The 20,024-nt window shown below is 59.6% G+C and overlaps 1 protein-coding gene across 5 annotated transcripts; it reads right to left on the bottom strand.

The window, feature by feature from the left end:
- Positions 1-853: 853 nt before the first annotated feature.
- Positions 854-17,601, bottom strand: DENND6B (DENN domain containing 6B). Of its 5 annotated transcripts, none has more exons than XM_033233467.1 (20): positions 16,515-17,599; positions 10,026-10,064; positions 9,904-9,946; positions 8,992-9,104; positions 8,365-8,445; positions 7,673-7,778; positions 7,477-7,556; positions 7,328-7,390; positions 7,022-7,077; positions 6,166-6,288; positions 5,973-6,068; positions 5,787-5,881; positions 5,600-5,665; positions 5,174-5,238; positions 4,996-5,085; positions 4,807-4,860; positions 4,361-4,458; positions 4,035-4,137; positions 3,855-3,929; positions 854-3,774 (listed from the first exon to the last, which is right to left on the bottom strand). In XM_033233467.1, the coding sequence occupies exons 1-20, from the start codon at positions 16,689-16,691 to the stop codon at positions 3,652-3,654; spliced, it is 1,746 nt and encodes a 581-aa protein (XP_033089358.1). In that variant the 5' UTR covers positions 16,692-17,599; the 3' UTR covers positions 854-3,651. The 5 variants fall into 5 exon arrangements, 4 of the variants coding, with proteins under 4 accessions (XP_033089358.1, XP_033089357.1, XP_033089360.1 ...); XM_033233466.1 differs by having other exon boundaries at positions 4,361-4,470; positions 16,515-17,597; XM_033233469.1 differs by lacking the exon at positions 16,515-17,599 and adding an exon at positions 10,497-10,611 and having other exon boundaries at positions 4,361-4,470.
- Between the last annotated feature and the right edge of the window lie 2,423 nt (positions 17,602-20,024).

Below are 20,024 nucleotides of genomic sequence, written 5' to 3'. Positions count from 1 at the left end.
TTTTGCCCGGCCAGAGGAACAAGGGTCCCTGCCAGTCTTGAGATGGGTGGGCACCAGACCCTCACCCCCAGACAGGGAGCAGACCAGTCGCTCCCCGGCAGCTTTCAGAGGTGGGGGCTGCTGAACTTTGGCCCTTTCCCAGGAGTCTCAGGTCCTCAACCTCCCAGGGTAAACTGGGCACCTGGAGATGGCCTCCCAGCACATCCCTGGCCTCCAGCAGCACCTCAGGATGCTGCACCTGGGACCCCACACTGATCCTTCAGGGCCTGGAGGTGGGTGGCCTGAGATCTCTTTCTGGAGTTATGGTTTCTGGGACAGAGCTGGCCCCACTTCTGGCATCCCAGGCCTCACGTCCCAGCCCCAGTGCTCCTGGGGCCCCCTGCACTTGAGAAAAGGTGGAGAACCCTCTGCAGGGCTAGACCTTGGAGCCTCCACTGCCCTCCCAGGATTGGATGTGCTAAGCAGGAGACGGAAGCATTCCCCAAGCCCTCACCCTTGCCCCCACCCTGGGTCACCCCTCCCTGGGGCCGGCCTTCCACCCAGACCTGCCCGTCCTTGCAGCTGGTCGGCTTCCTCCTGTCCCCAGCCAGGCATACCCTCCTCCCCTGCTTCCCCGACTGGGGATCTGCCCTGCCACATCCTGACAAACTCTCCCAGCCTGACTTAGTTCTTTTGGTCTCTGCCTTCTCCCACCCTCAAGCAGCCAGGCCTTGTTCCTGCCCAAATCTTCCCTTGGGCCTTGAACCACAATCCACATTGCGGCCACCCTCCCCTTCACTGCAGAGGACCCCAAAATTACCAGGGTCGGACAAGGTTGCCAACATTTTATCAGAAAAGGAAAAGACAAGCCCTGTGTCACAAAAGGACATTTTAATACCAAAACCGTGGGAAGGCCTCTGTTCTAGACCAAAAGGGAGTCTTTAAATAGCCGGCAGGAAGTTTGAGGGTGAGCAGCTGTCCTTCCTATCCCTGAGCAGGCCCTGTGTGCACCCTCAGGCCCCAGCCCCACTCCAGACCTGCTCCCAGCTCTCTCCACCCTCTGGGTTCTGTGGTCCCTGTCCTTCAGGAGGCCTGTAACCACAGCAGTCCTCACCCTTGCCAACTAAGTTCTGCCCAGCAAGCCCTCTTGCCTGCGGGGGCTGGCACTGTGGCCAGGGGTAGAGCTGTCTGGACCTTCCTGCCTCTTCACTGCCTGCCCCTAGCCTGGTGTGCGTGGGGAGGGGAGGGCCGGGCCATGGCCCAGCCCTGGACAGAAGCTCAGCCAACTCTGACCGGCCTTGACACTGGGGGGCCACAAGAGGCATCGGGACGGATGGAGCTGGCAGGTCTCCATGCCCAGCCCCCACCCATTCACCCCAGGCCACATTCCACCCCAGGCCTCTTCTGCATAGGTGGGGACAGGCCCTGAGGAAGAGGGGCTGGGACACTACCCTCCACCTTAGCCTTGGCTTCTGCCCAGGGCAATGCTGGCCGCCTGGCCCAGTGCCCCCCACCAAGTCTCCCACCCACCCACCTATGTGGCCTTACCAGAGCCCTCCAGGGAAATCTGCTTGTGCATTTCTGGACAGACAGTGGCCAGGGTCCCTGGGGGCTTCTGAGACCAGCCTGAAGCCCCTCCTGCAGCCCTGTGGGTCTGCAGCCCTCTGTGCTGTGGGGCAGCCCTCAGGAAGCCAAGTGAGGCGAGACTGTGGTGTGGAAGCACATGCCACCACGGGCCTTGGGTGCAGTCCCCAAAGTGGGGCCACAGTTGTGAGAGAGGTGGATTGTCTTCCCAAGCTTCCTCGACACCTTGAAGTGGTGGTCCTCAGGGCACGGGTCACCAGCACAAGGCTTTTGCAGAGGGCCCTGGTGGAGGGCAGCTAATGGCAGGGCCTGTACTGGCCCCCAGGCCCCATCTTACAGAGGTCAGTGTTCAAGCTGGCCACACAGAAGGTGCCAGTGTCTCTGTAGACCCTCTAGAGACCAAGCCCTCAGTAGGGAGGCTAGTCCCCCCATGCTACAGTCGGGAGGCCCAAGCAGAATTTGAGGCCAGGACCTTTCTCACCCTCAGGTCCCCGGCTTGCCCCTGCCACAGAACAGGTTTGCCGCCTCAGCCTCTATGTGTTTTGTTTAACGTGGTCACGTCCTTGGACCCTGCACCAGACATCTGGGCTCAACAGCTCCCCTTTGTCACCCTCCCGGCTGCCTGTGTCCTTGTCTGTAGAATGGCGACAGGGACAGGCTGTCCTGGGCGCAGTCCGGCGGGACAAGTTGACATGTACCAAGTTCTGAGAACTACCTGTCGCCCGGACACCTGACCCCGCTGTCCTCGTGGCTCGGTCACGCCCTGCACTGAAGTGGCTGGCAGTGCTCACTCTACACTGCCTAGCTGGAGGATGTGGTCCCAGACCACCAATGAGAACACAAACAGTACATCGCGCACGCGTGCTGAACAAAGGCTACCTTCTACCGACTGAATGGGGGCCTCAGAAGAAAAAGAAAAGTCCTTCCCCCAGCCCTGTGTCCCCTGGCCAGCACCTGCCTGGCTTCGCAGGGTACAAAGCCCATTCTCCATGAGTGACCCTCCCAGCACCATGTCGGGCATCTGCACGGCTGGGTCGCTCAGGCAAGGAGTCTGAGGGTCTGAGTGGTCAGGGGACCTATTCCTGGGCACACAGTGTGTGATGCTGAGCGGGGCTTGGCTGTCCAGAGCCTTGACAGTACCGTCACCGTGTGCTGCACAGTGCCAACACCGTACCCATGGGCCTCAGTGCCTGCAGGTGTCACGGGGGGAGCACATGACCCGGAGGTGGCTCTTAGGGACCTTCACCCCTTACCAAGGAAAGGGAGACACACAGGCTTCAGCCAGAGGCAGGGTCAGGCCAAAGTCCAGAGCCCCTTGGGCTGCATGTAGGGGATGGACGGACACACTTGGACGACAGGAGCCTTGTCCACCTCCCAGGAGGGATGTATGGAGCTGGTGCATGGTGGGGGCTCCAGGACTGGGAACCAGGAAGGTGCTGTGGACCCTCCGAGGGCCAGGCTGAGCCAGCTCTCCTAGCAGAGGTGCTGGGCCCCACACCGCCCCCTGCCCAACCCCTACCTCCCACCAAACCACAGCCCCAAGCAGGTGGGGGCCCAGAGGGGCATCGGGGTGCTGGGCAGAGCTCTTCACACTGCAAAGCAGTCTCTCCCCTTCTCAAGTTGATGACTGTGTACAAAACAGCCTCCCATCCCCAGATAAGACGAGTGAGTCGGGGGCTGGTCAGGAGAGGGTCCCTCCCGTCCCGGGCAGCCTGTTGGGCTGCAGGAAACACCACACACAGTGCAGGGGGCTTGGGGGCCAACAGATGGGCACCGGGAGGGGCAGACGGTAGACGCACCCACATCAGCGAGGGCTCCCAGCCTGTCCCCGCCCTGGTCCCAGCCTTAGGTCTGTGGAGGCCAGGTGGGGCCCAGGAGGAGGCAAGGCTCCGCCTGCACGGAATCCCTATGGTCAGGGCCATGCTGTGGTTCCAAATGTCGCCTTTACTGCTGAGACAATGGTGGAGCCTGCAGTCTGGGCGGGGGGCCAAGGAAGGGGAGCGTGTGTTTGGCCCAGTGCCGCCGCCACTGGAGAGCAGGAGGCTCAGGCAGACCTAGGGCCCTGGGACCGTGGCCCTTGGCTCTGTCCTAGGGAGGGCACAGGACAGCCTGCAGGTCTTTGGGCAGGGAGCCGATGACCGTCTCGATGTACAGCTGGGCCCGCTGCAGCGTTGCCTCCTTCACAGGGAGCTGGTGGCCCTGAGCCCGCACCTGCAGGGGCAGCTGTGGTCAGGGCAGGCGCAGCTCCATGCCAGGCTGGTGGCACTGGGACAAGGCTGGAGGCATCTTACCAGCTTCTCACGAAGTTTCAGGACCAGGTCCACGACCTCCACCTCAGACTTGTCTTTCATCCAGGTCTCAATGTTCTGCAGGGAAAGATGGGGTCTGCTGTCAGCAAGGCCCCCCACTGCCCTGGGCCTGTGCCCACCCCCACCACGTTCTGGCCCTCCCCAACCCCCAGCCTCCCTCACCGCCTCACAAATAGCCTCCAGGTGCAGGGCCTCCAGCTTCAGGGCCATCTCCTTGTGCCGCTGCCGGTACCAGCCGTCAAAATGGGGGGACTTGAAAAACCGCCTGTGGGGATTGACAGGCGGGGCCGCGGGGCTGACCCTGGGGATTGGGGATTGACAGGCAGGGCCGCGGGGCTGACCCTGGGGACTGACAGGCGGTGCCACGGGGCTGACCCTGGGGATTGACAGGCAGGGCCGCGGGGCTGACCCTGGGGACTGACAGGCGGGGCCGCGGGGCTGACCCTGGGGATCAAGGAAGGCTGAGGCTGCATCCGCAGTCCACCCACCTGTAGAGACCCAGCCAGTCGCCCTTGAGGATGCAGGTGAGCTGGGGCCCGGCATGCTCCAGGCTACGCAGGAAGTCATCCTGGCTGAAGGGCCGGATCTGGGGGGGAGTCTGATTGGGGGTGGGTGAGCCAGCACGTGGGAACTCGGCCTCATGGCCTGCACCTGGTACACTGCCCAGATATGCTCCTCACCACTTCTGAATACCCCCAGCCCCCATCCTGCCTGGCACAGATCCCAGGATAGCCCTTCCCAGGGCGCAGGCCCTGAGCCCCTCCAAGGGTCCTGCCAGCCACCTGCCCTGTGGCCCTCAGTTTCACAAACATGATTGCCTTGAGCCCTGTGTCTCCTACACAGCCACGGCCTCCTGCTCCAGACCTTCCCTTCTCCGGGTGAGGAAGGGAACCCACCCTCCATGGACCCCGCAAAATCCCCACAGGACCCCCACCTTCCAGGGCGTGATGCTCTTCTGCAGGGGCATGAGGCTGGCCATGTAGTGCTCCTGGGTGGGGAAGGGAGGGGAGTGAGCCCGGGGACCCATCCCCCCAGCCCCGTGCCCCCCAGTCCCGCCCTCCCCCGTCCCATCCCCCCCAGCTCCGTTCCCCTCCAGCCCCTTCCCCTCAGCCCCGTGCCTCACCAGAGGGATGATGAAGCTCTGGGTGAGCTCCAGGAGGTGCCGCCGCAGCAGGGCACTCTGTACATCTGACGGCCGCTTCTTCTGCACGCCCTGCAGGGAAGGGGGGCCAGGCCCTTGCTGCACCTCACACCACCCCAGACTCCCTGCGTCCCCAGCCCCCTCCCGCCACAGCCCATACCTTGAGCAGCCGTTTAAGCAGCACCTTGTCGCGGTGGAGGTGGGCTGTGTACGCGGTATAGAGGCCTGGCGGGAGGGCACAGCTGGCGCCCCGCCCTTCAAAGGCCTCCCTCCCACACTCCTGCAGCCTCACAGAGGAGCCAGGGTGGGGGTCTCATCTGCCTGCAGCCCCATGCCCTTGGCTGCACCTGAAAATCTCACCCACCCCACCCCAGACACAGGGACCCACCGAAGAAGACAAGAGGGTGCCCCCTCCCCGAGGGTCCGAGGGTCCGAAGGTCTGAGGTTCTGAGGGTCTGAGCTCTGCTGCTGAGTCCTGGGAGAGGAGCAGGGGTCCGGGGGCCGGGCTGCCCCACCTGGGAGACCCACCAGGTACAAGACAGGCCCCTCCACTGTGGAGGGGCTCCAGGTCAAGGGGAGCACAGACCTGGCTTAGTGTCCAGGGTCTTCAACCTTGAAGGCTTTTTCAGCTTGACTTGCTTAGGAAGGTCTCCTACGAGACATGCCCGGTGGCCAGGCCTCAGTGCCCGCAGCTCTGGCCATGGGCTCTGAGGCAGCCCCACACTCAGTAAGGCTTCTGAGCATCACCCCCTGCACCTCCCTGGGAGCCTGACCTGACATCTTGGGCTCCCCGACTCGGAGGATGTGGGGCCAATGCTGGAGTGTTTTGATAAAGAAAGGGTTTGTGACTCCCAGGACCACGTTTGGTCTAGACAGAGAGAGAGAGAGAGAAGAGGCAGACACAGAGGTCCAGGGAGGTGCAGCGAGGACAAGAGAGGCGGGGCGGAGGCGGCACTTACGGGGCCTGCGTGCGTGTAGTGAACTCCTTGAACTCGCTGTCATGGATGGTGAAGTAGGGACGGAAGTCGCAGCAGAACCTGAGGGGCTGCAGGCAGCTGTGGGCAGGAGCACAGGAAGCAGGTGAGGCAGGGGCGGCCCAGGCGCAGCTGCGATGGTCCAGCGACCCCAGCCGGGACCGAGCCAAGGTGGTACCTGGTCAAGGCCAGCACCATCTCTGAGGACACGTCGGGCGAGGGTGCCAGGACCAGCAGGGGCTCCCCGAGGAGCACAAGCTCCCACAGTGTCTGCACGTGAGTCAGCACAGGCCGGAAGCACCTGGGGCCGGGCAGGAAGGTCGGGGAGGTCAGGCAGGGGCTGAGACTCCTGGCCCTGGCCCTACTCTCCCACGTGTTCACCCAGGCGCTGGTGAACATGGCACGCTGCGCCAGGTGAAGACAGATCTGTCGAAGATGTGAGTGTCTCGGGTTATCATGGCCACCTTGAGCTCCGACAGTCCACCTGTGCTGGGCCTGGGCCTGGGAATGGGGGACTCAACCTGGACCCACCTGTGAGGGACCAGCCGTCCTAAAGTGGCCCCAGGGCCGGGGGGGGGGTACCTGCCCAGACCCCTCTGGTCACCCTGTGCCCATCCCAAGTGCAGCCCTGGCTCCTGTTGGGTGGGCCCTCCACAGAGCAGGATGGTCTCAAAGCCCAGCCTCCCTTGCAGACTCGCCCAGAGGCAGTGAAGGCAGACTCAGGCAGCCTCTCCTGACAGCCTCTCCTGACACTGTCTTTCAGGACCTCCTGCCCACTGTGCCCATTTCCGCTGGCTGCAGCCATGTGGCACTTGCTTCCTCTTCTACACAATTCTCCCTTCTTCCTTCTAGAACTGTCCCAAGGGTTACTCAGGATGAGCGCTGCCTCCCTTGGGCAGTCCCCACATGGCACTGGCCATACACACACACACGTGCACACACGCACTCACACAGACACACACGCACACACACGTACATGCACGTGCACACAGTGAGCTCCCCCAAAGCAGCGTGCAGAACCCTAGGGGACTCACCTGAACAGGTCCAGCTCGTGGACACTAGCAAGAACCATTGGGGCTGGCAGCAGGTTCTGAGAGGAGGGGAGTGTAGGTCAGGGCCAAGGGGGGGCTGGCACCCCTTGGGCCCTAAGCAGGCCCTGCCTCACAGCGCAGGGGAGGGTGGAGAGTGCCCAGCCCTACACCAAGGCACAGCCTGTGGCTTTGCCTGGGTTTGACCACCCCGCAGGGTGGACCAAGGAGGCAGGTGTGGGACTACCCAGCCCAGGAGCAGGACTCAATTGGGTGAAGCCCTCTCAGCTCCGCCTCCACCTCAGTTCCCACCTCTTGATCACACTGCTTCGGAGGACTGGACTCGGACTTGTCCACCCTGGATGGGATGCGCACCTGGGAGAAGGAGGGAGCAGCTGCCAGAGGGAGTAAGGCCTCCCCACACACCTGCAGAGCCTGCTCCCCAGCCAGCTGACTCTCACCTGGACAACAACGCCCATGACAGGTAGGTTCAGGGTCTGCCCAGGTGCAGGCGCCGGCCACTGGTCGATCTCACTGCACACTGCGGATGCAGTAGCCGGCGTCAGGACCCTCCCCAAGGAGAAGCTGCTGTCAGGCCCACCAGGGGCCACAGCTGGGATGATGAGACCGCGATGGCCATGCCTGATGGCCACTCACCTGCTTCCAGGCAGGGCGCCAACTTGTCAAAGTACTCAGGGGCGATGAGGCTTAGCAGCGCCTGGAACAGCCGGACAAAGGGCAGGCGGGACACCAGCACCAAAGACTGCGGGGCCACGGGGCCAGTTAGAGGCCCCCAGCTCCAGGCCTCACTCACCCCAGCCACTCAGGAGCCCATGGGGACCCCTGAAGCCACGCTCACCTGGAGCTGGCCCACCAACTCCGCAGGACAGCTGCCCCGGGAATGGCCTGACTCAGATCCCAGAATTATCAGACAGGAGAAAACCCAACACTGAACTCCCTGGGTGGCGGCCGGGGCAGCTGGACCCTAGGGCCTTCGGAGGGAAACGCATGGTGGCCAGAATCTCTGGAATGATCTCCCCAGGGGCTGAGCAGCTTTTACTCTCGGCCTATGGCTTCCAGGCTGGGTTGTCCTGACCCTGACATGACCCTCCAGCCATCAGTGCGGGGCAGAAATGTCCTGGACCGGGACATAAGGGCCTTGGGTGCCACGCCAGGCAAGGACAGGGCAGGGGGGGCTGCAAGGAGAGCTGGACACAGCCCAGGTGGGGCTGCAGGAGGGGTGGGCACTGCTGGAGGCTCAGGACCCCTTGCCCGCCCCACAGTCCCTCCTGTTGCCTGCCAGCTCCTGCCTCTCTGAGGCGCCAGCCCCGAGTGGCCAGGCAGCGCACCTTCTGGAAGTAGCCCCTCTTCACAGAGCTGTCCTTCACCTGCCTGAAGTACACGTAGCCGAAGTAGTGCGCCGGCTCCCTCTGGAAGGAGCAAGGGTTAGCCAGGCCGTGCCCCACCCAGACCACCTGGCCAGCCCCACGGCTGGGAGTGGCAAGCAGCATGCAGGGACTGCAGCAGATGGGAGCCTGGAGAAGCAGGAGGGTCCTGGAGCTTCTGTCCCTGCCCTCTGGCCACCAAGGCAGAGGCCAGGAGGTCCTGGGCTCAGAAGGTGGGTAACAGCCCTGCTGACACAGCAGGGAGTCTGCTGGTGTAGGGGAGAGGGGTTCAGGGTGCTGGGGGCCCTGGGAGGTTCACGTGGGCCCCTGTTCAACTATGCAGATGCCCAGTGATGGAAGTGTGGTGCCAAGGGAAAGCCCCAGGGACCCTGGGGAGACCCCGGAAGAGCTGGCCCATCCTCAGTTGGGGCTGGTGCCTGGGACTGCAGGGTCAGCGGGGCATGGCCAGCTCCTCTCCTGCCACACAGTGCCCAGGCACTCCAAAAGGGCTTCTCCCACCAGCCTGAGCCTGGCAGGACCCGTGGGGAGCAGGGGAAGAGAAGCAGGCCAGAGACGCAGCCCAGTGCTCACCTGCAGTGCCATGGGGGCCCTGCTGTTGTAGTGCCTATCGTCGGCATGCCAGGGGCTCCTCTGCCCTCCACACTGGCGCATGCGGAAGCTGAACTGAGTGTCTCCAAGGCAGCCTGAGAAGGGGGCAGCCCACCACACGTCAGGGCCGGGAGCTGGAGACTAGGGACCAAGGGCCCTGCGAGCCTGGCCTCTGCTATTAGCCAGAAACCAGCCTGGCCAACACAGTGAGACCCCGTCTTTACTGAAAAGACACAAATCAGCCAGGCACAGCGCCACATGCCTGTAATTCCAGCTACTTGGGAGGCTGAGGCGGGAGAATCACTTGAACACGGGAGGTGGAGGTTGCAGTGAGCTGAGACTGCGCCACTACACTCTAGTCTGGGTGACAGAGTCAGACTCCGTCTCAAAAATTAAAAAAAAAAAAGCCCCAGAAAGAATGCCCAGCTGTAGGGGCCTATGTTTCCCAGTGGCTCCTATTCTGACTCCTGCACACCCTGCACCTACAGGTCTGAGAATATGTTCGCACAGAAAAGCACCTCCAACCTATCTGGGAGATTGGCTCAACATGCTTGAGACAGAAACCAGGCACTAGAAAATGGTTACCCAGACGTCTATGCCCCGGGGCAGGAGCAGGAGGGAGGCCCAGCTCCTGGTGGCCACTCTGTGGGGTGTAGGAGACTGCTGGTCTCTCTGCAGAGAGACACCCTTTCCACGTGCATCTGGGGACCTGCCTGACTTGCTGCAACGCGGAGATCTGGGTGCCTCCACTGAGTGGGCATGGGGCTGGTGCTGCCCACCCCCTGTGGCACTCTGCACCGTGGGCAGCCTAGGCAGCCGTGATGCCCCTGGCCTGGGCTACAGGGATGCCCAGCTGGCTTCATGTCCAGCCCCAGTAAAGATGGGGTCACCTACCTGAGTGTGAGTCGGGAAAAGACAGGTAGCAGATGCTGCTTTTCTGAAACATACAAAACCCAACCCGGTGAGGGCCGACCCACTCCTGGGTCCCGTCCATTCCCAAGAGGGCCAGGACTCACCTCCTTGTCTGTGAGCCGGAAGTCATTTGGATACACCAGCTGCAGAGGAAGACAGAGCGCCTGGTGACGCCATCTGCCCAAGGAGGCAACACCCCTTGATGGCATCCGCTGGACTGGGACCGTCCCAGCAGCTGCAGCATCTGTCTCTGGGGTGCAGGTCAGTGCCATGGTGCTGGCTCGCCCCCGGCTCCCTGCTCCAACAGCGTGCTGCGTCCTCCCCACACCATCTTCTCTGGCTACTGTGCCCAGCTCCTTGCTGACCCGCTCCTCTCTCTGACCTCCAGGCACCAGGCCCCAGGCAACTCCCCTGCCAGCCGGAGGCTTCTCTACTCCCACCTCCCCAGGTCCCTCTCAGTAAGAGGCCAGCACAACGGAGTGGGCTTCCTGACCCCTTTCTCATATCCCTGGTCCTCACAGCCACCCTACCACCTCTTGCCCAGACTGCAGTTGGGCCCCCCTGCCCCTACACACCCAGACATCAGTTCACAGCATCAGACATCAGAAGGGTAGTGCTTCAGGGATCCAGAGGCCCCTCACCCGGGACGGTCACAGGGCCCCGCCTGGCTGGTCCTCCATCTCCATCACCACCTGCCAAGCCAGAGGGCCCCGGACATGCTGCTCCCCGAGCTTTTGCTCAGATGCAGGCCCGGAAGCACACCTGCTCCATGATGGCAGCCTGCTGTCAGGCCCTCTCCCCATCCTGCTCAGCAGTCTTCACCCAGCCTCCCCCTGCCAGGGCCTGTGCCCCACCTGCAGTGCCCAGTGAGTGCCCAGCCGGACAAGCCCTGCACCCCCAGGAGTGGACAGTGGGGGAGAACATGACACTAAGCAGGTGCTGAATGACCTGGAAGACAGGTGTGCACTGACAGAGGCGGCAGGTGGGGCAGGTGAGCCTGGGAGCCCAGTCCAGCAGGTCCATGCACACGTGGACCACTTTCCCTCTAGGGACCTCCCAGGCCCCCATTCCCAGTGGACCCTGCAGTGTCTCCTGGGCTGTCTGAAGCCTGCTGGGAGGGCCTCTGCACACTGTCCCCTCCTCATCCCATCTGCCCAATTTCTCCACTGAGTTGAATTTAGGCTATAAGGCTTCTTCCAAGATGTGTCCTGAGCCCCCAGACAGTGAGGAGCCAGGCCCTGGATGAAAGCATCTGCCATTTTGTTTTTGAGAGACGGGGTCTCGGTCCGTCACCCAGGCTGGAGCGCAGCGGTGCAATCACAGCTCATTGCAGCCTTGAACTTCTAGGCTCAAGCAATCCTCCTGCCTGAGCCTCCTGAAGTGCTAGGAGTGCAGGCGTGAGCCACCGTGGCCCGCTTGCTCTGTGAAAATAGCTCTGCTTTTGTTTGCTCTGGGCTTGCTACTGTGGTCCTGCTTTGTCTCTTCCAACACAGAGCAAATCTCTTTAAGGCAGGGACCCTGTCCTGGTTACTTCTGCCTCCCAGCACCTGGCACAGAACAGACCCTCCCCATACAGTGTTTGTGGCATGTGTGATGAGGTCTCTGAGGTCTACTAGGACAGGTGGGTGGAGGGGAGCTAAACAGGCACCAAGGAATGGTCAGGAGGAAGACGAAGGAGGAAGCTGGGAGTAGGCTGGACCCACAGGGGTGCCTCAGGATAGCTCCGTGAGGGGCTGGGGATATAGGGCCACTCAGTCTGAGCCTTCATGTGTCTGCACTGAGGAGGGCTGAGGAAAGGCGGGTACCCTCTGCCTGAGGTCAGGACTCTGTACCTGGTCTGCTGGTCACGGGAGCTTGTGGCCTCTGAGCTCCGTGCCCATGCCCAGGGGGCCCTCAGCATGTCTGACCAGGGAAACCAACATTCTCAGGCTCACCATCTTTGGGAGTGGCCCTGGGGCCCAGTTACAGCCTGAAGCTGAGTACTAAGCCAGGGGTCAGGCTACCTGGGGTTGGGCATGCCAAGGTGAGGGGACACATGGAGCTGATCCTGAGGGCATGCAGGCCTCCCAGGCCAGGCTGTGCCCTGCTCGGGGTTCCATGAGGGTCTTGCCCTTTTCGCCTGAGGCAGCCTGCACCGGTCTCTGCTCCTGGTGAGCAGTCACCCAGGAAGACTGCGGGTGGGAGCTTGGCTTGGAGAAGGCACATCCAGGGAGCAGTTTTGAAGGTATGGCCTGGCCACCCTCGGGATCCCCGGGGTCAAAGCTGTTCTCCTATGCGAGAGCCTCCTTGTCTCTCATCTTCACCCTCATGTACAGCATGGCTCCCGGAAGCCAGTGTGTCCTGTCCTGCTGGGCTGAATGCAGTGCTGATGAGAATCCATCTATTTTCTATTTGGTTGGACTTTTTTTTTTTTTTTTGAGACGGAGTCTTGCTCTGTCACCAGGCTGGAGTGTAGTGATGTGATCTCTGCTCACTGCAAGCTCCACTTTCCGGGTTCAAGCAATTCTCCTGCCTCAACCTCCTGAGTAGCTGGGACTACAGGCGCCCGCCACCATGCCCGGCTATTTTTTTTTTTTTTTTTTTGTATTTTTAGTAGAGACGGGGTTTCACCGTGTTAGCCAGGATGGTCTCGATATCCTGACCTCGTGATCCGCCCGCCTCAGCCTCCTAGAGTGCTGGGATTACAGGTGTGAGCCACTGCACCCAGCTTGTTTTTTGTTTTTTAACAGACAGGGTCAACCTCCAACTCCTGGACTCAAGCAGTTCTCCCACCTCAGCCTCCAAGTACCTGAGACGACAGGTGTGTGTCACCATGCCTGGCTCTTTTTTTTTTTTTTTTTTGAGAGCTGCGCTCCAGTTCTGTCACCCAGGCTGGAGTGCAGTGGCATGATCTCATCTCATTGCAACTTCCACCTCCCAGGTTCAAGCGATTCTCCTAACTCAGCCCCCAGAGTAGCTGGGATTACAGGCGTACAATGCCCGGCTAATCTTTTGTATTTTTAGTAGAGACGGGGTTTCACCATGTTGCCCAGGCTGGTCTCAAACTTCTGAGCTCACACGATCCCCCTGCCTCAGCCTCCTAAAGTGCTAAGATTACAGGCGTGAGCCACCACACCCGGCCTCATTTTGTATTTTTTGTAGAGATGTGGGTCTTGCTATATTGACCAGGCTGGTCTAGAACTCCTGGGCTCAAGCGCTCCTCCCACCTTGGGCTTCCAAAGTGCTAGGATTACAGGCATGAGCCAGCACGCTTAGCCTTTTTTTTTCTTTTAATTTTGTTTTGAGACAGGTTCTCGTTGTAACCCAGGCTGGAGTGCAGTGATCATGGCTCACCACAGCCTTGAATTCCTGGGCTCAAGCAATCCTGCGGCCTCCGCCTCCTGAGGAGCTGTAACTACAGGTGCACACCACCACACCTGGCTAATTTATTTTTATTTTTGGTAGAGACAGGGTCTCACTATGTGTCCTAGACTAGTCTGGAACATCTGGCCTCAAGTGATCCTCGCGCCTCGGCCTCTGAACGTGCTAGGATTATAGGCAGGAACCACTGCGCCCAGCCCGAGAGGTGACTTTTCAAGAGCTGAGAAGGCGGAGCCAGGCCCTTTCCTAAGCTGACCTGGACACTCCAGTCACCCCACAGTCCCGCCCAGCCCCTCTCAAGCCAGACCCCTTGTCACCCCACAGCCCTGCCGGCCCCTCTCAAGCTGGACCCCTCATCTCACAAGCAGGCTGCACTGCACTCATTTCCACAGTGCCCCCATGTGTACGGTTGCGGGGGTATCCTGTGAGCACTATGGACCCTGAACCACTTACTCTCCGTATCACTGGCATATAGTGTGAACTCCTAGAGGGCTAGAGCCTTGTCTTCTCATGTGCTGGGCACCAGTATTGTGGGGCTGGGCTGGTGGTAGCTGCTCAATGTGATTTACGTTTTTTTGTTTTGTTTTTGTGAGATGGAGTTTTGCTCTTGCTGCCCAGGCTGGAGTGCAATGGTGCAATCTCAGCTCACCACAACCTCTGCCTCCTGGGTTCAAGCGATTCTCCTGCCTCAGTTTCCTGAGTAGCTGGGATTACAGGCATGCGCCAACATGCCCGGCTAATTTTGCATATTTAGTAGAAACAGGGTTTCTCCATGTTGGTCAGGCTGGTCTTAAACTCCTGAACTCAGGTGATCCGCCCACCTCGGCCTCCCAAAGTGCTGGGATTACAGGTGTGAGCCACTGCACTCGGCCTTCAAAGTGATTTACTGAATGAGTAACTGAATCACCAGCTCTTTGCCTTTTGCTTATGTTGCCATTTTGGGAGAGGGGTTACCTGAAACAGGATCCCCTCCCCTGTCTCTTCTCAGCGTCCAAGACTTATTTACCTAAGCCCATTCCATCCTCTGAGCTGCATGCATCCCAACTAGAGTCTTCCTTCCACGTCGCAGAACCAAGCACAGCCCTGGGACTTTGTGGTGCTTAGCTGGGCTGAGCTGTGACTGAGTGCACAGTGGGTGCTCCCTAAAAGTCTGTAAGTGACTAAAACGGCCTCAATCTTCCCCGTGACTTCCAGGGGAGGGAGGAAAAGCAAGAGTCATGTGCTCAGGCCCCAGTGGATCCACTGCCAGGTTTCTGCACAGACCCAGCGATCTGTAGGTGTCCAGGTCACTGCTATGGAGGCTTTGGACATGGACCCGGGTCCCCAGCACTCCGCCAGCTGACCATGCCCCCGGTCCAAGCTGGGTATCCCAAGCACACACAGCCTTCAACAGCTCAGAAGTAACTTTCCAAATGGGGTTTAGAAAATAACATGAGAGTGCCTTAAGGAACAGACGAACTTCTTAACTTTTTTTTTTTTGAGATGGAGTCTCAGTTTGTCACCCGGGCTGGAGTGCGGTGGCGCGATCTCAGCTTACTGCAACCTCCTCATCCTGGGTTCAAGCGATTCTCCTGCCTCAGCCTCCCGAGTAGCTGGGACTACAGGAGCCTGCCACCATGCCCGGCTAATTTTTGTACTTTTAGTGGAGATGTGGTTTCACCATGTTGGCCAGGATGGTCTCAAACTCCTGACCTTGTGATTCGCCAGCCTCAGCCCCTCAAAGTGCTGGGATTACAGGCGTGAGTCACTGCGTCGGGCCAGGAACTTTTTAACTTTTTTTTTGTTTGTTTTTTGTTTTTTGAGATGAAGTCTCACTCTTGTCACCAGGCTGGAGTGCAATGGTGCAATCTCGGCTCACTGTAACCTCCGCCTCCTGGGTTCAAGCGATTCTCCTTCCTCTGCCTCCCAAGTAGCTGGGATTACAGGCACCCATCCTCACACCCAGCTAATTTTTGTATTTTTAGTAGAGATGGGGTTTCACCATGTTGGCCAGGCTGGTCTTGAACTCCTGACCTCAGGTAAACTGCCTGCCTCGGCCTCACAGAGTGCTGGGATTACAGGGGTGAGCCACTGCATCTGGCCGGAACCTCTTAACTTCTTTTGTGATTTTGTGGGTAACAATCTGGGCAACAGTACTGAACTAAGAAAGTGGGCTCTCAACCCTGGACAGGTCACATTTCCTGGTACTCAGCCCCCACCCAGTGATGCTGTTTGAGAAGGTGCACCTGCTGGGGACGTTGTGTGGTGGGAGGGGCTCCAGAGAGTGCTAGAGTTAACGCTTTTCTGTTTTCTGTTTAGAAGACTATAGGCTTCTTATGACTTCTTGGAGTTCAGCAGGGCCTTAGAAAGCATCTCCCAACCACAGAGACGTGCTGCCTGGCTTTCCTGATGAGGACAATTGGGCCTCATCTTGGACACCTACAGTAATGGAGCGCTCACTACCTCTCAGGAGGTTCCTTCCGCCAGTGCGGGGAAGCCTCCCTCCACCTGCAGGTGGGCCTCCCCTGTGCTGGTCAGCTCTCCCGTGTGTGTCATACAGAACACAGAGAAGATCATCCTGCAGGGCCTCCCTGGAGGAAGGGAGGCTGCGTGTGTGGGTAGGTGAGTGGAGGCCTGCAGGCAGTAGGAAGACCACATCGAAAGCCCATGGGCACAGCCGATGAACAGACCCCCAAGGGCAAGACCACCACAAGACGCAGGTCGAGGGACAAGGGCCCATGGGGTCTGGATCCGATTCTAGGTGAACAAGGAGGCGCTGCAGGGTTTTAAGCAGGAGAGCAACAAAGATTGAACTCTGGGGTGCAGCTGGGGCGGGGATGACATCAGTGATGGCAGCAAAAGAACGGTTCCGAGACCTTTGTTGCAGAAGGAGCTGTCAGCCTTGCCTATGCCCAGAGATGGGACGCGGAGCAGAGGGTAAGCCCGGGACTCTGGCGGGAGCCACTGAGGGGATGAAGGTGTCACCACTCCGGTGGGGAATGGAGGGGGGAGATGTGAGATATTTACTGAGAAAAATCGAAAGAGTACTACTCAGATGATGCAAAATTCTCCATCCCAATGTGAAGACAAGATCCGACTCCGAGCGGCTGGCCTTCCCTCCTCGGCCTGGGAAACGCTTCTGGAGCCCGGGGAAGAGGCCCCTCCAGGAGGCGGCGGCCGAAGGCCACGGAGAGTGCGGGGCGGCCGAGGGCCCCGAGCGGCCCAGCCCTGCCCACCCGCCCGCGCCCGCTCACCTCCAGCGCCTGGCCCAGCTCCAGGTCGAAGGTGACCACGCACACGCACTCCAGCCAGGCGGAGAAGCGCGCCCAGGGCGCCGCGGGGGTCCGCGCCGCGCGGCCTGAAGACCTGAGTCCAGCCGCGCCCAGGCAGCCGCGAGCCCGGCGAGGCCCTGTCCCCGACAGCGCGTCCATGGCGGCGGCCGCAGGTTGCCGGGGGAACGCGGGCGGGGACGGTGCGCGTCCGGAACGCGCCTCGGAGCAGTCGAGCGGCCGCCGCGGCCCAGTGCGGCTCCACCGCGGCCGCGCGCCCCCTAGCGCCGGAGAAGCGCCAGCGGCCGGGCGCCGCCCAGGGCACCAGCGAGCCGGGCGCGCGCAGGCCAGAGCGGCCGGAGCCCACTGGGGGACTTCCGGGGAAGAGGCCGCACCGGAGTTTTCCACGGCCCACGCCGTCTGAGGCCCGAGAGAGTCGGATCAGCCCCGGTGCTCGCGGATCCCGGCTTGCGGGAGCCTCGCGGCCAGGCCGGGGAGGCAGAGCAAGGCCGCAGCCAGCCGGCGCCGAGCTCGTGGGGCTTCGCAGGTCCGGCCAGGCCGCCTCGCCCCACCGCGGAGCGGCGTCGCGGGCGTTTTCGTGGCGGAATGGCGTCTTCACTGAGCGCCCAGCCACCACCGCCGACTCGCGCTCCCGCCCCGTGGACTCCAGCTAGTTTCCTCTGGGGCCGGTGCGGCCTGGGGTCGCGTCTGACCGCCGGTGTCCACGTGGCGCCTCTGCAGTTTCACTTTCCGGGGGAATCGCGGGAACCCGGAGCGCCTTCCCTCCCTCGCGAGGGCCACGGGCTCCGCCGTGGTCCACAGAGCACCTCGAGGCCTGGCGTGGAAGGGCGAGTTTGGGGCTATCGGTAACTTAATGGAGCACGCCTTTGTGTCGTGGGCCTCGTGACGTTTCGGTGGAAGGCGGACCGCATATACTGTGGTGGACCCTTCAGATTACCACGTGTTGGCTAGACGCGGGGGCTCATAGCTGTCATACCACCACTTTGGGAGGCCGAGCGGGGGTGGCTGATCATGAATCCAGGAGTTCGAGACAAGCCTGACCAACATGGTGAAACCCCGTCTCTACTGAAAATACAAAAAATAGCCGGGTGTGGTGGCTGGAGGGCGCCGTAATCCCAGCTACTCCGGAGGCTGAAGCAGGAGAATCGCTTCAACCCCGGAGGCAAAGGTTACAGTGAGCCGAGATTGTGCCACTGCACTCCAGCCTGGGCGACAGAGCGAGACTCCATCTCAAAAACAAATACATAAATAAATAAAAGATTACCACGTGTTTGGATTATCTGGCCTAGGTGTGGGGTAGGCTGTCTCATCTAGGTTTGTCACAACAAAATCGCCTAATGACACATTTCTCAGGACGTAGCTACACTGTTGAGCAGCACATGAACGTGTTGTATTTTTGAGACAGAGTTTTGCTCTTGTTGCCCAGGCTGGAGTGCAACGGCACGGTCCCGGCTCACTGCAACCTTCGCCTCCTGGGTTCAAGCGATTCTCCTGCCTCAGCCTCCCAAGTAGCTGGAATTGCGTGCACCACCACGCCCGGCTAATTTCTGTATTTTTAGTTTTAGAAACAGGGTTTCACCATTTTAGCCAGGCTGGTCTGGAACTCCTGAGCTCAGGTGATCTGCCCCCCTAGGCCTCCCAAAGTGCTGGGATTACAGGTGTGAGCCATTGCACCAGGCCAGACCATATTGCTTTTATTTTTATTTTTAGAGGAAAGGTCTCACTCTCTCTCAGGCTGGAGTGCAGTGGCCCATTGCAGCTCACTGCAGCCTCGATCCCCTGGCTCAAGCTATCCTCCCATTCAGTCTCCTGGGTAGCTGAGGCTACAGGCACATGCTTCCATACCCCATTATTTTTTTAATTTTTTTTTCTTTTTGTGGAGATGGGGTCTCATGTTGCCCGGGCTGGTTTTCATTTCTCTTGGGCATATGTAGAAACCAAATTGCTGAGGCATAGCCTGGGTATATGTTTAGCATTTCCCAAAGTAGCCATACATTTAAAAACATTCCTAACAGGCCAGGCGAAGTGGCTCATGCTTGTAATCCCAGCACTTTGAGAAGCCTAAGCGGGTGGATCACCTAAGGTCAGGAGTTTGAGACCAACCTGGCCAACATGGTGAAACCCCGTCTCTACTAAAAGACACAAAAATTAGCCAGGCATGGTGGCAGGCGCCTGTAATCCTAGCTACTAGGGAGGCTGAGGCATGAGATCGCTTGAACCTGGGAGGTAGAGGTTGCAGTGAGCTGACATCGAGTCATTGCACTCCAGCCTGTGTGACAGAGCAAGACTTTGTCTCAAAAAAAGATAAAAATAAAATGATAATAATAAAAAAAATTCCTACCAACAGTGTATGAGTGTTTCGTTTGCTCCACATCCTTCCCAACATTTGGTGTTGCCAAGTGTCTTCATTGTAGCCAGTCAATGAGTGGGTAGTGGTATCTCGTGATTTTTTAAATTTTATATATATTTTTAGAGAAGAGATCTCATCCTGTCACCCAGGCTGGAGTGCAGTAATGTGATCATGGCTCACTGCAGCCTGAAACTCCCAGGCTCAAGGGATCCTCCCGCATCAGCCCCCCAGGTAGCTGCAACTACAGGCGTGTGCCAGTGTACCTGTGTATTCTTGTGGCTTGAATTTGCATTTCCCTGATTACTAATGGTCTTGCGCATTTTTTTTCCCTGTGGTTACTGCATGCCGTCATTGTAAGATGTATTCTGGTATGACTAATGGTCTTGAGCATTTTTCCCCCCTGTGGTTACTGTATGCCATCATTGTAAGATGTATTCTGACGTTGAGGTAGGAGGCCAAACTTTATTCCAGACCAGATTAAAGACTGGTTGAAGGCTGGGCGTGGTGGCTCACGCCTGTAATCCTAGCGTTTTGGGAGGCCGAAAAGGCGGGCAGATCATGAGGTCAGGAAATCGAGACCATCCTGGCTAGATGGAGACCATCCTGGCTAACACGGTGACACCCCGTCTCTACTAAAAACACAGAAATTAGCCAGGCATGGTGGCAGGTGCCTGTAATCCCAGCTACTCAGGAGGCTGAGGTACGAGAATCGCTTGAACCCAGGAGGCAGAGGTTGCAGTGAGCTGAGGTCGCGCCACTGCACTCCAGCCTGGGCGACAGAGGGAGACTCTGTCTCCGGAAAAAAAAAAACAAAAAAGAGAGAGAGAGAGAGAGAGAGAGGTAGGAGGCTTAGAGTCAGAGAAGTCAATGTGATGCCGGGATCTGAGAAAAAGAACCTGGGGCCGGGCGCAGTGGCTCAAGCCTGTAATCCCAGCACTTTGGGAGGCCGAGATGGGCGGATCACAAGGTCAGGAAATCGAGACCATCCTGGCTAAGACGGTGAAACCCCTTCTCTACTAAAAAGTACAAAAAACTAGCCGGGCGAGGTGGCGGGCGCCTGTAGTCCCAGCTACTCAGGAGGCTGAGGCAGGAGAATGGCGTGAACCCGGGAGGCGGAGCTTGCA

The sequence above is a fragment of the Trachypithecus francoisi genome, unplaced genomic scaffold (assembly GCF_009764315.1).
Source record: "Trachypithecus francoisi isolate TF-2019V2 unplaced genomic scaffold, Tfra_2.0 Lachesis_group14, whole genome shotgun sequence".
NCBI classification, from domain to species: Eukaryota; Metazoa; Chordata; class Mammalia; order Primates; family Cercopithecidae; genus Trachypithecus; species Trachypithecus francoisi.
The sequence above is the reverse complement of the archived record's forward strand: the minus strand, read 5'-3'. Positions and strand labels throughout refer to the sequence as shown.